This window comes from Amborella trichopoda, chromosome 10 (assembly GCF_054954075.1).
Source record: "Amborella trichopoda isolate Santa Cruz 75 chromosome 10, AtrichopodaSantaCruz75HAP2 v2.0, whole genome shotgun sequence".
NCBI classification, from domain to species: Eukaryota; Viridiplantae; Streptophyta; class Magnoliopsida; order Amborellales; family Amborellaceae; genus Amborella; species Amborella trichopoda.
The window spans coordinates 42,284,966-42,300,448 of NC_142345.1; the positions used below are offsets into that span (position 1 = coordinate 42,284,966).

Below are 15,483 nucleotides of genomic sequence, written 5' to 3' on the forward strand. Positions count from 1 at the left end.
TTGATTACACAATGAAGAAATTGGTTGTGTACAGAGAGAGGCATATCAGGTATATTGCAGTTTGTGCCATACAAGTATCTGATGCTATCCTCCCAATATTTAAAGGGTACAGTTTGCATATAGATGCATCCGCAGGTGTAGAGGTAAGGTACACCTTCAAATTTTATCATGGTATATAATTTTGATGTAAAATGTTCTTAGGATTATCTCAAAATCTATTTTTATATCTAATTATAAAATTTTAAATTTCAAAAATGGATAAAATCAAGTAGATCTATAAACCTATGAAAATCTTGAAAATAGACGGTGTAGATAATATGTTGTAAAATGCACTATTTCTGAGACTTAAAATCTTTTATTTTTCATAGTCATACATGTCGATGTCGAGATGATCAAGCAAAGGTTTTTCAACATTAAAACTACCTTTTCCGATGGATTTTTAAGGGGCATCCGTAGTTCTACATTATAAGGTCGCATCCTTGTATAAACTTTTTCCATATTTAAAACAATGTTTTCTTATTTGCCTCAACCCTTCGACTTGTCCTTGGCTGAGGGGAGTTACACTCGGACTCGAATAACTCACCTCGGCTAAGTAATGTATAGGCACGAGAACATGGATTTAGAAAATACGGTTAGAGATATTTCAAAAAAATCCAAAAAAAAAGAGAAATACAAAAATATGACATTTGACAAGAAGACTAAAAATTCATTGTAAAACACATCCAAATTGCATGTATACTTTTTGTATATACTTCCTATAGATTTATATTATTTTTAGGGGAAATATCCCCGTACCCTCTATTTTTTGTTTTCATATCTCAATAAACCCAAAGATTCAAAATATATCTCTTAATCTTAGGACTAATTTTGTCTATTTTTAACTATTTTTTTGGCCTTAACAAATTTAAAAAAGACATTCTCATTCTAAACACTTCCTCTTTTTAGGTGATATATTCCCCTCAAATTTCTCTCTCTAATATTTACCTTCTTTGTCTCTCTAACAAAAGAGAGAGAGTGAGCGAGAGATACAAAAGGAGAGAGAGTGTGGGAAAATAGGTAGAGAGAGATTTAAGGGGAAATCATGTGAAGAGAGAGAAAGGATGATGTTTAAAAAAGATGTCTTTTTTATATTTGTTTGAGACAAAAAAGTAATTTTAAAAGGGATAAAGTTAGCTTAGAGGGTTAAAAGATACAAAACTTATAATTTTTAAAATCCAAGATATGTTTTGAAACTTTGGATATATTGAGATATAAAACTTAAAAATGGGGGCTATGGAGATATTTTTCCTTATTTTTATTTTTATTTTATACCCGAGTTATATATGGCTACGCGGCTCAGCCGAGGACAGTCCAATAAACTAGGCCAAGTCCAAGTGGACTCGGTCAGGCTTGGCCAATTAGAAAAATAATGATTTAGGGGTGCAGTTGGCATACGGATTCATCCAAAGCGATAGAGGTAAGGTGCACTCTCAAATTTTATCATGGTATGTAATTTTGATGTAAAATGTTCTTAGGATTATCTCAAAATCTATTTTTATATCTAATTATAAAATTTTAATTTTAAAAAATGGTTACAATCAAGTAGATATATAAACATGAAAAAATCTTGAAGATGGACAGTATGGATAATATGTTGTAAAATGTACTATTTCTGAGATTTAAAATCCTTTTATTTTTCATGGTCATACATCTCGATGTCGAGATTATCAATCAAAGGGTTTTTCGACATTAAACCTTTTCCAATGGATTTTTGAGATGCATTCGTAGTTCTACATTTTAAGGTTGCATCCTTATATAAACATTTTCCATAGAGAGCAAAAGAGGGGGTCTTCCAATTGATGTAGTTTACTAAAGTCTTATTTGGTAACTGTGAAAACATATGAGAAACTAAAAACCTAAGAAAAAGGTGAAAGTATAAAGGGTGCGGTTCGTATAAAATTAGAGTCTATCTTCAAATACTGTCGAGAAATGTGGTTTCAATATTGGAAATCTTTATGCTAGCCTTAAAATATATTTTTATTTTTATTTATAAATTTTAAAGCTTCAACAACACTATAGATCAAGAGATCTATGAAAACTTGAAAATTGACGGTCTTTTCAAAACTTAAAATCTATTTTTTTTTTTTCGTGTCCATGCATCTTGATGTGGAGATGAGAAATTTGAAGATACTTGAGCATCAAAAACAAACCTCTTCTAGTGAAAATTTTTGAGGTAGGCTCGAATTTGATTGTTTAGAACCTCGGCTCAATATAAACTTTTCCCAAGTATAAAAGTATGGATGTGGAAAGCTGAGAACCCTGGTTTTATAACCTGTCCGCGAAAAACAGAGAAAGCTCGGGCGAAAGCTTGAGCAAAGAAAGGTAGAGAGGGGAGAGAGATCGTGAGGTTAGAGAAATAAAAGGTGGACGAAGGGGGTCTCATAGTTTGCCCATTTTTATGAGAAATCAGCAGCGCACCCACCCCTTGGGATAGACTGCAGTTTTCCTCAAAATTGAAGAAAAGCGTCGAAATGCAGAGAAACGCGGTGCTCCTAGGTTCTACGCCTTTTCCCATTACCAAATAGGGGAAAACGTGGTACCTGAGTTCTCAAGTTGTTCTCAGTTAACAAACAGATCATAAGATAAATAGGGGCCATTTTCTTCAATTTTCAGAGTTCCCCAATTTAAGTTTCATAAATTTTGTATTCAATAATTGAAAGATTCTTGAATTAAGAGAGAGCACCTTAGGCGAGATGAAGAAGGCCAAATGGTTTTTTCTGATACCTTGGAAACAGAGATTGATGATAGAGTGACTGGAAAATTGGAGGCTTTTGCAAGTAGGGCGGCGAGTATTGTTCATGTCGATATAGACCCAGCTAAGATAACCCCACGTTTCTCTTTGTGCTGATATCAGGCTGGCTTTACGTTCATTTGTTGGAGGAGAGAGAAAGGAGTGTGTCCGATTCGTTCATGGAGACAAAGGAGTGTGGGTTTTGTGAAGCTCGTAAAAATGAGATGGGAAACGTGAAGAGAGAGAGAGAGAGAAGGGATGCGGGGGAGCAAAAGAAAGAAAGAGAAGTGGGTGGGAAAAATAATTTATTCACTATTCTAGAAAAATTAATGAAGTCCACATTAGACTAGAACATAAAAACCAATGTTAGAAGAAAGAAGGAAATCAAAAGAAACATGCTGAGAGAAACCAAAAGATTAGATCACCATTTAAGAGTCACTGAAGCATTTTATATCCAAAATTTCAAAACATAGTGAGAGGCAGACAGAGAAATAGTATCGAGCTTATTAGAGGAAATATCAGAAATGGCAAGAAACCGCTCTGCGTGTCTCTTTGCAAAAGCTATGTGACCCTCTTGTACAAGAACTGGCTTTCCTCTATAAAGTACCGGATCAAGTGGAAAGGCTCAGGTTTGAGTTGGAGAGGATCCATTCCTTCCTCAAAATCACACAAAACATGGGAGAAAATGATGATATGACAAAAACAAAACTTTGGTGGGGCAAATAAGAGAATTAGCTTACGAGGCTGAGGATGTTATCAACTAGTTTCTTCGTCGTGCTGAGCGGCGAAAGAGAAGCGGATTCTTTGGTGGTTTAGCTAATTATGCCCTCTTGATTTGGCAATGGAGGGGCACAAAGATTGAAGAGATTAACAATAAAATTGATGATCTTTTAAAGAGGAAACCAATCTATGTTCTGCCACAAAGTAGCATTAGGGAGGAAGAGGACAAGTTCTAGAGCCCAAAGGATCAAAAGATAAGAGGATGACAACACCTCTAATAGGCAAGGAACTTGATTTGGTAGGGATCAAAAGAGAGTTGAGCTCATTAACAAGATCATTGTTCAATGGACTGAAACAACGTTACGTGGTTTTCTAGAAATCCTACAACTGAGATGATGTAACGAGACATTTTAGTTGCTTCGCTTGGGTTTGTGTATCTCAGACATACCAAGAGGATGAAACACTTCGTGGCGTGATAAATGGAGTCATGACGCCTCCAGCAGACACACAAAATATGGATTACCAAGAATTGATGAGGGTTCTTTGCAGGAAAAGAGGTATTTAGTAGTCTTTGATGATATATGGAAGACTGATGCTTGGGAAAGCATAGAAGCTGCGCTGCCAGACATGAACAATGAAAGTAGAGTTGTAATAACAACGCGCATAAATGCTGTAGCTTCTTGAATTGCTTCAATGAATTTAATCCACTATCTGAAGCCATTGCCAAAAGAAGAAAGCTGGGAGCTATTCTGTCGAAAGGCATTCGTAAATTCTAATGGAAGGTGCCCTAAGAATATGGCAGATATAAGCCACCAAATTGCACAAGGATGTTGTGGCCTACCCCTCGCGCTTGTTGTTGTCGGAGGTCTCTTGTCCACAAAAGATATGACACTGGTGTTATGGAAGAGAGTGCTTTGGCTTTCGTTGGTACCTGGATGAAGGTGATGTCAAAATCTCTGATATCTTGTCATTGAGTTATATCGATTTACCCTATTACCTCAAACCATGCGTCTTATATTTGTATGTGTACCCTAAAGACTTCATGATCAGAAGAACAATATTAGTTCAATTGTGGCTGGCTGAGGGGTTTATTGAGAAGCGAGGAGATGAGACATTGGAAGATGTAGCAGAAGACAATTTTGAAGGATTGGTAAGTCGGAATATATTGCAGGTGGAAAACATGAGCTTGAGGGAACGCATCAAACCTTGTGTTGTTCACGATCTTTTGCACGACTTGGTAATAGCCAAAGCCAAGGAGGAGAACTTCTTGGGAGTGATTGCTGGTTAAGATGACATGCCCTCTTAAAGAGCTCGACACCTTACCTTCCACTGGAGTATTGAAGACCATGTCTCATTCTTTAAGAATGCATCAAAAATCCATTCGTTCCTTTTATTAACTGGGTTTCGAGTTTTTAATAACCCAATACCCTATTTGCCCAGAGTTGAGCTACTTCGGGTGTTAGTACTTGAGAATATTATGGCATATAACTTACCCAAGCAGTTGGGAATTTTGACTCATCCTCCAGGTACTTAGTTTTCGGAGAAGTCTTTTACTCGAAAAGATTCCAAGCTCTACAAACAATCTTCAACACTTAGAAACGCTTGATTTGAGAGTTTTTGGATTTCTTTGCTCTACCACCAGCAAATGCGTGCCCTTAATTTTATCAAGATCGAGGCATTTCTATGCAAATAGAATACTTTTGGCAAGCCAACCAATGCATTTGACAGCAAAGAGTTCGAGATTTTCTTCAGACCTTCGAGGGATGATTATACTTAATAGTGGTTGCTCATATTAGAATTATGGGGTGATTTAACCCAACTCACAAAACTTTCTATCAATGAGATTCTGGAGGACGATATTAAGACCATCTACAATTACATTGGAAATCTAAAATGCCTGCGTTCTCTAACTCTTCAAACACGGAATATAAGAATAATGCAAATTTTGGAAGCAGTCTCGTCCCCCTGATGCTCCTTGAGAAAATGAAGCTACAAAGATATTTAGAGAAGCTACCAAGCAGCCTGCAATGCCTCACCTCACCTCACCTCACCAAGTTGGTTCAAGCCGGAAAGTATGTTGAAGTCTGGAGTGTTCAATTTGGTTTAGGGCAAGAAGGACACACACATTCTTTCCGGCTTTAAACGCAAAAGATCCACGTGATCTTTCGTAAACCACATCGAATAATTCTGAAACTTCCAAGTAAGTAATTCATCCATCACATTTAGCAACTCACCTTTGTAATTATCCAACTAGAACAGCGTGGAGGGAATTCTGGCATGTAGAGTGATTGATCATTGTTGAGTGGATTAGTACCAAAGTGAGCAACAGATTGAGACCAATTCACGCACCCCATCCATCAAATGTCAATCTAAACGGACTCTTCCTGTACAAAGAAAAAAAAAAAAAAAAAAACTAGAAAAATAAAATAAAAATACTAAAAATATTAAAAATTAAAGGAAAAGTATAATAAAACTAAAAGCAACTTTAAAATTTCAAAATAAGATTTTAAAAGTATAAAATGGATCTAAAAAACTGAATTTATAAATGAGTAGATTTAAAAAAATCCAGAAAAAGAAAAATAAAAAAATAGGGATTATGGAAAGAAAAACACTAACCATTCATTTTCAAAAACATCCAAATCGTATAAAAAAACTATAAAACATCCAAATCATATATAAAAAAACTATATACTATTCCTATGTTTTTTATAAAATTTTTAACTCCTTTCTTATTTACCCTGAGTTCTACACATAACTCGGGGTACTCGGACTTGCCTTATGGGGGACTCCAAATAACTCAAGTGGACTCACGGACCCATGCTTATTAGTTATTAGACAGGGTAGGGGTATTGATGTAAAAGCTAAACAACGAGTTTCCATTAAAACACCTTTAAAAGGGTCTAATTTAACAGGCACCTCTACCACCACCTGATTAATTCAACGAGATCCCATCTTTCCTTCTGTCTTTATTTCATGCCTTGATCATCCACCAAGAAAATATTATAAATTATGCACTAGGTTGGAAAACAAAAATTATTAACCGTTAAAGTTAACACAATCGACTCCAATTAGTTAGAAAAAGACTCTGAAGTAAATACAGAAGTCTACATGAAAGCATTAACAAACGCTGAAAAACAAACGAGAGACGGCAAGATAGAGAATCGTTCGGAAAGAAAACCTCCTGTAAATGAGCATTGCTAAAGCACTCTAGAAGCAAGATACTAGGAATAGAGAGACAGAGAGAGATTTATCTATCTGTGAAGAAGGGAAAGACTGGCAATGGCCGAAACATTTCTGCGTGTTCTCTTGCAAAAGTTGAGTGAAACAGAAGCCACATTCCTCTATGGAGTGCATGATCAAGTAGAAAGGCTCATGTGCGAGTTAGAGAGGATGCATAGCTTTCTCAAAATCTGAGAGAAACTAGGAACAAGTAATGAAGTAACATAAAAATTTGGTGGGAGAAATCAGAGGCTTAGCCTTCTGCAAAATGGAGGTGGATTCACTGGCTATTTGTCTAATTATGCCTGCCTGATTCGGCATAGGGAGTCATCACGAAGATTCAAGAAATCATCAATAAGCTTGGCGCTATCCTGAATCGGGCAATTCCGAACCCGCTCGCGAATTTCTGAATCACTGATTTGCTCCTCTGCTTTTGCTTTTCTCATGCAAAACATGGAGGAAATATAAAAAAAATTTGCTGGCTTGAATTTCCACTTACTTTATCATGGACCATAAGCAACTTGGGTGCAAGTATTTACCTTTATTTTGCTGGTAGTAGCAAAAGCTTAGATGCATTCAATGACCCCCTTTATTTATTACCATGCAACTTATTTTTGTGGTTATTTTCAATCTTCGCTCTAGTTATATTTTTGTTTAGGAAAAAGTTTATATAAATCCTACGCTTAAACAATCAAATTTGAACCCACCTCAAAACTTTCACTAAAAAAAATCGTTTTGAAGCCCAAATATCCTCAAATTGATCATCTCAACATCAAAATGCATTGACATACGAAAAAACTGGATTACAAGATTTAGAAATAGTGCATCGTATAATACATTATTGGACAGTCAATTTTCAAGATTTTCATAGATCTACACTATTTTTTTAGTTTTAAATTTTATAATTAAAGATGAAAATATATGTTAGGGCGATCACAAAGATTTTCATTATTGAAAACCATATTTCTCGACACAATTTGAAGGTCAGCTCTAATTTTATTGTTTGGGGCCTCGGCTCTATACAAACCGCACCCATATTTAATTTCATAACTTGAATTATTTGTAGTCACTTCAATGTGACACTCAGATTTTCAAAATTTTGTTAAGGTTGGTAGACTGACGATCATGCACCTTTGTAAAGTACAACTGAATATCCTATTATTTCTAATCACATTTCATCTAAAATAGAACTTCAAGAAACACAGCAAAATATCATCAAACAGAAATTCAACTTTAATTTCATTCACCAGTTCCACACAGAGAGAGAGAGAGAGAGAGAGAGAGAGCAAAATATCATCAAAACCCAAATTCGACTTCTATTTCATTCACCAGTGTTCTGAGTGTGTGTGTGTGAGAGAGAGAGAGAGAGAGAGCAAAATACCATCAAAACCCAAATTCAAACATTTGTTTCATTCACCAGCTGCAGGGCGAGCACACAGAGCAAAATAACAACAAAGCCAATATTCAACTTTTGTTTCATTCACCAGTTGCATATGTGCGCGTGCGTGCACACACAGCAATATATCTTCATAACCCAAATTCCACTTTTATTTCATGCACCAGTTGCTAACTACATCGACTGTTGTCATTCCTCGCTTTGTTGAGGCTCACAGAAAAGACAACAAAAAAAGGCTCTCACTTTCTTCTTTATTCTCTTTCTTATATTCAAATGTATGTTCATTCCAAGACTATTAAAGGAAAAGAAATTGCATTTCCTAGCCTTTGCAGATGCTAGCTTCCTTCACTTGCCTATCCTCTGTATTTTTTTGAAGGAAGCTTTCCAACATTGAATCAGGGAGCTGCCAAATCTCCATCCCAATGCAAGAATTTTCTATGGAGCTCCCTATGAATAAAGAAATTTTCACGTTTGAAAGAATTAATTGACTCACAAAATCAATCTTTTAAATAAGGCAGCCATACCTCTAGACAGATCGATTCTTTCAGCGCGGAACTTCTGTGTATCTGCAAGATCACGAATCCTTTAGAAACATAAAAACAATAATACATGACACACACATATAAAGGGCCTGCCATGTGAGAGGTGAAGAGTAAATGGGAATGATGGAATAGAAAAGATCCTGAGAGAGAGAGAGCATTGAAATTCCACCCCACACCCCAAGTCCTCCTTTCTTCGCGTTACACAAACATATAAACATTCAGACACACATACAAGGGGAATATCAATTGGGGAAGCTTTATATGCTTCCATTGCAGCATACAATTTCTATACTTCCCCCTACCCAACTGTCCATTCTAAATGGACAGCTTAGATGGCCCCAATCATAATGTCACCCTCCATACCATTTTATTTTTAATTTTTTTATACAAAACATTTTGACACCAAAATTTGGACTTTCAATCCTCTCTTGAACTCGCACCTATAAAAAATATAAAAACAATATTCCCAATAAAATAAAATGACTAAAATGCCCCTGAAAGTTTCAGGGGTATTTTGGTCATTGTATTTTATCAAAAATATTTTTTAAACATTTTATTTAGGTGCGCTCCATTGAGGTGATGGCAACATACTAAATTTCATAGTCATATAGTTAGTAAAAAAAATTAAAAATAAAATATTTTGAGGCGTCCGATCTAGATTAAATGGTTAGTGGCTCACTTTATCTAAATTGGACGGTTAAATGAAGGGGGAAGTATATATATTTTATGCTGTAGGGGAAGCATAGAAACCTTTCCCATAGCAACCAGATAAGATATTTCAAACTAAAAAGTTATGTTTAGGGCAAGGTATTGAAATTTATAATTTAGAATATCAACCAGACAAGAATATGGAATGCATGAAAAGAAGGGACTCACCTGCAAGATTAGCAACTGGAAGAAGAACTGGGTATCGAGAGGCTATGGGGTCATCCAAAGCCAAAGCCTTCACTGGCCTCATGGACTGCAAGCAACAACCGTTCTTGAAGCTGCTCCTTCGAAGAATACTCAGGAAGGTCTAGTTGGTTGAAACTGCAATTTACAACAAAAAAACCATGTGCAAAATGTATATTACTTCTATTACTTCCTATTCTTTTCTATTGTAAAAAATAATCATAGTGAAGAAGGGGCCTTAAGAATAAAACTATAACTAACCAGGTATGGGCTGTTGGCAACCTCTCCGGAGCTCCATATGCCTTATGAATTTGAAAATGCTGGGGACCCGAGATGCCTTGCAAATCTTTAAAACCATCCAGAGGAACCTGAATATTTTTCAACCAAGCAGGTTTAGTGCAAATGGTGTGGAAATTCTTTTAGCTTGGGAACATTGGTACAAAAAAAGGATCTAGAAAAAGATATCAGATATAGAGCCATAAGCATCTTGGCCAATCCTAAAACCTTCTGGCAATTTATTCATCTCCATGCAAACAGTTGCAATTACACTTACCTCTGCGTCCTTCCCAACACCTGCACATGCGCACGCACACACACGTACACACACCCTTTGTCTTCCTAAATGGAAAGATAAAAAGAATAACCAATGCTGAAAATGAGAAAAGTACGTTTACCTTTGATGTTCCAGTTACAAACTGAAGCAGCCTAGCCATGTCCTCCTTATTGAATGTCTTCACAACCTCCCAAAACCACTGAATAACACTTGATACAGCAGTGTATCCTGAATACTCGGCGTTGGCCTTCAAATCGTCAACTACAAGATATAGAAAATGACTCGATAAGGGAAAGAAAAGATTAAATTCTTACTGCTATTTTTTAATATAAATGAGTTTAATGTTTAACTATATACCAATAACCTGTTGGGGAGTTTTTTTTATTGTACTGAACTATATAAAACTGCATATGTGCTACTACTATCCATTAGAAAAAACTTACGGTCTATTTCTGGAAGCCCACTGATCAGCAGCTCAAGCTCTTTATCATTGAAAAGAGAGATTAGTTCTTTAGGGATCAATTCATTGAAACCTTCGAGGAAGCTATTAATTTGTGGACGGATTGCAGTTGTTAACCGATGTTCTGCCACAAGGTCAACATACTCGTGCTTTGTTTCCTCTGTTACCCTTATATTTCTTCCCCCGGGTATAAGCTCATAGTCCGTAACCTTCAAATATAAACAAAAAAAAGAAATAATGACAATGCAGTAATGGCTATTCCTTTCTCTTTTCTTTCTTTTCTTTTATTTTCTTTTTCTTTGTTTTCTTGTTTAGTTTTTTGGTTCAAGTAATAGAGCAATGAACTCAATTGACAATGAGAGTAAAGTAGTGTAAAGAGGAAAACCCAGATTAAATACACATAAAGCAAGTATAAACACATCTTACTTAAAGAAAGAAATAATTGTAAAGAGAAAGTACAGCACAGTTTAACGCACTGTGGGCTACCATAGTCCTTCAGGGTAATCACCTAATGAAATGGATGGTGACAACCCCAATCCCATTCTATCACCATCCATCACACGACACTATAATAAACTTTCCTGATTGTAAAACCAATTCATGATCATTCTAAAAAAATAAAAACTAAAACTCCAGTCATGAATCATAAACCAATCTGGAGGCCACCAAGGATTCTGTTTCACTAAATTTTTTTATTTTCATACCTCAGATTTACCGTAAAGGATGTGCTTCTCCTCATCAGCATCCATACTAAAAGTCAGATCAGGAATATCGCTCACATCATTCTGTTGACAAAGCAGCACATAATAAGCCATTTATTCCCAAAATTTCATCAAATTATCAGATGCAAACCCTCCACCCACAATCAATATTCACCTCCAACATCCACTTCAAGTTCTTGTAGAAATCAGGATCAACTGCCTCTATATCATGGTAGGTCACTTTCACGCCGAGAATATGCTTGTAAAAGGAGCGAGTGAAGTAGACATCCAGTAGATGGCCATCAAAGAGTGCCTTAGCAACCTGCACACAGCACGATCACATGGTAAGCATGAAGCAAATCTCCCTCCCTCCCTCACCCCAACACCACCCAACAACAGCCCCCACCCCTAACACCAAAAAAAAAAAAAAATGCCCTCCCTCCCATTTCTTGTTTCTATCCCATCAAAAACTTAATTGACCCATATCCTAGAACCTGCCTGACCCCCCCGGCCTCTCTCTCGCACAGAATAATCCAGTCATTGCCAGTAAAAAATTACCACACGGCCCACAAATTTGAAGTAAGAAAGATGCTCGGTCTGGTAAACTGAGTTGGGGTTGGGCTGAAATGTAGTATTATTTCCAACTGTCGTGAAAAGCAAAGCTCCCTTGTCGAATATCACTCTAGATAGTAGCTGGTACCACTCCCTAGTAAGCCCACCAGCATCGATCCCTTCTTCTCCTTGGAACTGAACAGTGAGCCGCCCTTTAAGATCCTGGCTCGATCGCATCCTCAACTGGTTGAATGAGTCCTCCAAGACATATGCCCTTCTTACACTGACGCGTAAAGGAGGAGAAGGGTGTATCTCATGTTGCTGCCTGATCCTTGATTGGAAGTATGACCTTTTGTTATCGAAATCTATCAATCTCGGTGCCTTCAGCATGAGAGAGAGAGACTTCTCGAGCAAACCCGGGCTCTGCCTTATAAAAGCATTCAAAAGGCGGCGGTGCCTATCAGCAAACCTAGTGAAGGTCATGGAACCATCAGAACGCCGTTGCCCAACACACCCACTTTTCATGTTAGAAAGACGTGAAGCCCCAGCTGACTCTTTCACTTCTCTAGCGGTAACATCAATTTGCTCTGGCTGAGATACTATCGATTGGTTATATTGCAATTTCTCACACAAAACAAAGAAGGCTTCTATGAAAGGAAGCAACCTCTGAGAGCCAGGAGGGAGGGGAGGCGACGATGCTGAGGCTCCACCACCATGGTCTCCAGCATTTGAGCTATGTGAGGGAGAGGGAAAAGCTTGAATATGCATCAAGTTGGTCTCAGTCTTGCTTATGCAGGCACTCAGTTCTTGCCACAATGGCTCAAGTGCTAAATCCAACTCCCACATGATGGTTTGCTCACAATGCTCCTTTTCTCTCTGTTCAACCCTATAACTATCACCCACAGAGGCGAGGCTGCTAAGAGTCTGCAAAACCCTCAAGATTGCAGCCCCTGCCATAGAACCTGTGTTTAACTCCAGCATTTGGGTGCTTGCAACGTTTGCAAGCTCATGAACAGATGACCCACTTAGCCCATTGGCCAAACTGGCTAGCTCAGAAGTGAAAAATTTTCTATGGGGGACCACTGCAAAGGCCAATTTCTTGAGAACTTCAGCAGCAAGTGAATACACCTTATCTGATAACCTAAATCAATTACGATTGAAATTATTCCCACTGATCAACTAATTAATGACGATCAAAAAGAAAAACAATATCTGAAGCATACACTTAGCTGATAACAAGGGCATTAAACAAGTAACTCACACACAAAATTACCCCACTACTTTTCATGATAACAGGTCTATCACTACGTATAAAGGATATGAGACCAGCAATCAGCAAATACAATTAATATAACATTAAATTTGAAATTCAGATGGTATTCGGTTGTTGCCCTGGGACAAAGTATCTTTCAGAAAGGGAAGAACTATGGACTTGCAACCAAATTTTGGGGTCAAATTATATAGACCACATAACCAATGTAACAAGAACAAATTAAATATAAAATTTTATTTAATTCATGAGATACTTGGGAAAAAATTAATGTCACTTGGTTGAGACTTGAGATCAAAACAAATTCATTCAAGAGTCTTTTATATGAAATAGAGGAACCATATTCTTGGGAACAAATTTAAGTCCAAAATCAGTCAGATATCCAAAAACTTTCCTTTCGACATAAGCATCTGAAAATCCCAAAACCCAATATTTACTTCACAAGGCATCATCATATATATCAATGTTGAGAAAAAACAATGATATCTAGTACAATTATGTTGAGAAAAAACAATGATGTCTAGTACAATAATGTTGACAGAAAACAATGATGTCTAGTACCCTTCATGTGCAAGAAGACTGCAAAGGTTGCGCAAATCTGACTCTGGAAGTTGCAAGAGAACATCATATGGGTTAACTTCTTCCTTTCCACCTGAAGTGGAGGCATTAGTGGTTGAGCTTTTTTCTGGCTCTTTTAGCTCAGTTTGCTCTGAAGCAGGACCATCCTTTCTAGTGTCAGAGGGTGCACTCTTATCAGGTAGAGACTGAGAACCATCTAGCACCTGCCGAGAGTGAAGTTGACATTTCACCTTTGTAGCAGCATTATTCACCACTACTTGTAAAAGACCAATCACCTGGAAGACAGAATTTGATCAGGAGGCAAGTACAAAGCATATCCTTATACTCCAATTATGGATTTATTTCTTTATGGTTATTTATGAAGCCATTAATTCAATTACGAATTTATATTTATAAAGGACCATCTACTTACCTGTTCCAGATGAGCACTACTACGAAGAAACAGAGGTTGATTCAGGAGTTTCAGAAACAATATTAGAGGTATTTTGATATTTTGAGAAGTTCCCAGAGATGATGAACCTGACCCTTCAGAAATCTTGCCTTTTCCTTTCTCCTTTTTGATATCAGACCCCGCCTGGTTGGGAGATTCAAGGGGCAAAGAATGATAGTAGAAAAGATTATCCGCCACGGGTAAATGACTAGTTGCTAGATATGTCAAAATCTCAAGTACACGACGAGATACAAGGGGCGGAAGACCTGATAAATAACAAAATAGGAGTATTATCCAGATGTATACACATGTAAATTTATAGATTTGCTGGTTCAAATTCAGGACTACAGAAAGGACCAAACCAATACTGAGCTGAAAAAACTTTTTATAAAATTCACAAGCACAGCCTACACAAATATAATAGAAAAACTACAAGAAAACACTTTGTTGTACAATACCATCTGCCATCTGTGGACGACCATAAACCACATTCCATTGACAACCATATAGCCTCTGGGAACTGATAGAAGTGGATCCACATACAAGACCCTCTGCTTCAGGCCTAATCATATCGAGCAAAAAGCGAACTAGAGTGGCCCTTGTCCCACCATGTGCACAAAGGTTTAACAAGAGCCTATGCAGAAGGCCTTTACTCAAGGGCTGATCACGCAGAATATAACAATATCAACTCAAAGTTTCGACAAACAAGGTATAAGTATATTGAATACGACTTCGGACATGAAACTAAGGTTCAAGTATAAATCAGAAATCTAACATTTTCATCTACAAAGATGAACCAATGATGCTGTGATGTAATGACTGAAACCACACTAAAACATTGGGAATAAAATATAAATCAGAAATCTAACATTTTCATCTACAAAGATGAACCAATGATGCTGTGATGTAGTCTCATTACTGAAACCACATACTAAAACATTGGGAAAAACTAAAGATGAGCAAATCCCTCACAAGAACAACATTAACCAGGGATTCTAGCAGATACAAAGAATGGAAAACAAAAAATATTTTTTTGAAAGTTGAATGAAAAAACAAAAACTTACCTGTGCCAACCTCAACAGTCGGATAAGTGCTCTTAAAGCATTAGCATCTAAGAGGGGTGTGCCTTCAATCTCCTTCACTTTCGTGTTTCTCGCTAGGGCAGCAACTGCTCTTCGGCCAATGGTTACCCCAACACCTCTATCCATTGCCGTGTGCCTGTCAATTCCCAAAGTATTCCTCCTACCCCCAAGCCTATGACTGCTTCCGAAAATGCTACGGGCCTGGTAGTGGCTCATCGCTCGATCTCTAAGCATTTGAGCTTCAACAAGTAAAGGTGAAGGTAACCCAGACAGAACCGCTTCTGAGGATGTCAAGAGCACCTACAAAGCATACAAAAG

General features: G+C 37.2%; 1 protein-coding gene and 1 pseudogene across 3 annotated transcripts in view; one reads left to right on the forward strand and one right to left on the reverse strand.

The window, feature by feature from the left end:
- The first annotated feature begins 11 nt into the window (after positions 1-11).
- On the forward strand, positions 12-4,532 carry LOC148780244 (putative disease resistance RPP13-like protein 3; annotated as a pseudogene).
- A 3,563-nt stretch (positions 4,533-8,095) lies between these two features.
- The window catches only part of UPL1 (LOW protein: E3 ubiquitin ligase-like protein), a 36,980-nt gene continuing 29,592 nt past the window's right edge, over positions 8,096-15,483 (reverse strand). For all 3 annotated transcript variants that reach the window (XM_020675510.2, XM_088849072.1, XM_020675512.2), the window contains 13 exons: positions 15,148-15,465; positions 14,542-14,743; positions 14,066-14,349; positions 13,636-13,928; positions 11,811-12,945; positions 11,428-11,574; positions 11,256-11,336; positions 10,535-10,760; positions 10,213-10,352; positions 9,800-9,906; positions 9,524-9,676; positions 8,630-8,671; positions 8,096-8,552 (listed from right to left, as the gene is read on the reverse strand). In XM_020675510.2, coding sequence (XP_020531169.1) covers positions 9,574-9,676; positions 9,800-9,906; positions 10,213-10,352; positions 10,535-10,760; positions 11,256-11,336; positions 11,428-11,574; positions 11,811-12,945; positions 13,636-13,928; positions 14,066-14,349; positions 14,542-14,743; positions 15,148-15,465 — 3,036 coding nt within the window. In that variant the 3' untranslated portion in view covers positions 8,096-8,552; positions 8,630-8,671; positions 9,524-9,573. The remainder of the gene's footprint in view (positions 8,553-8,629; positions 8,672-9,523; positions 9,677-9,799; positions 9,907-10,212; positions 10,353-10,534; positions 10,761-11,255; positions 11,337-11,427; positions 11,575-11,810; positions 12,946-13,635; positions 13,929-14,065; positions 14,350-14,541; positions 14,744-15,147; positions 15,466-15,483) is intronic.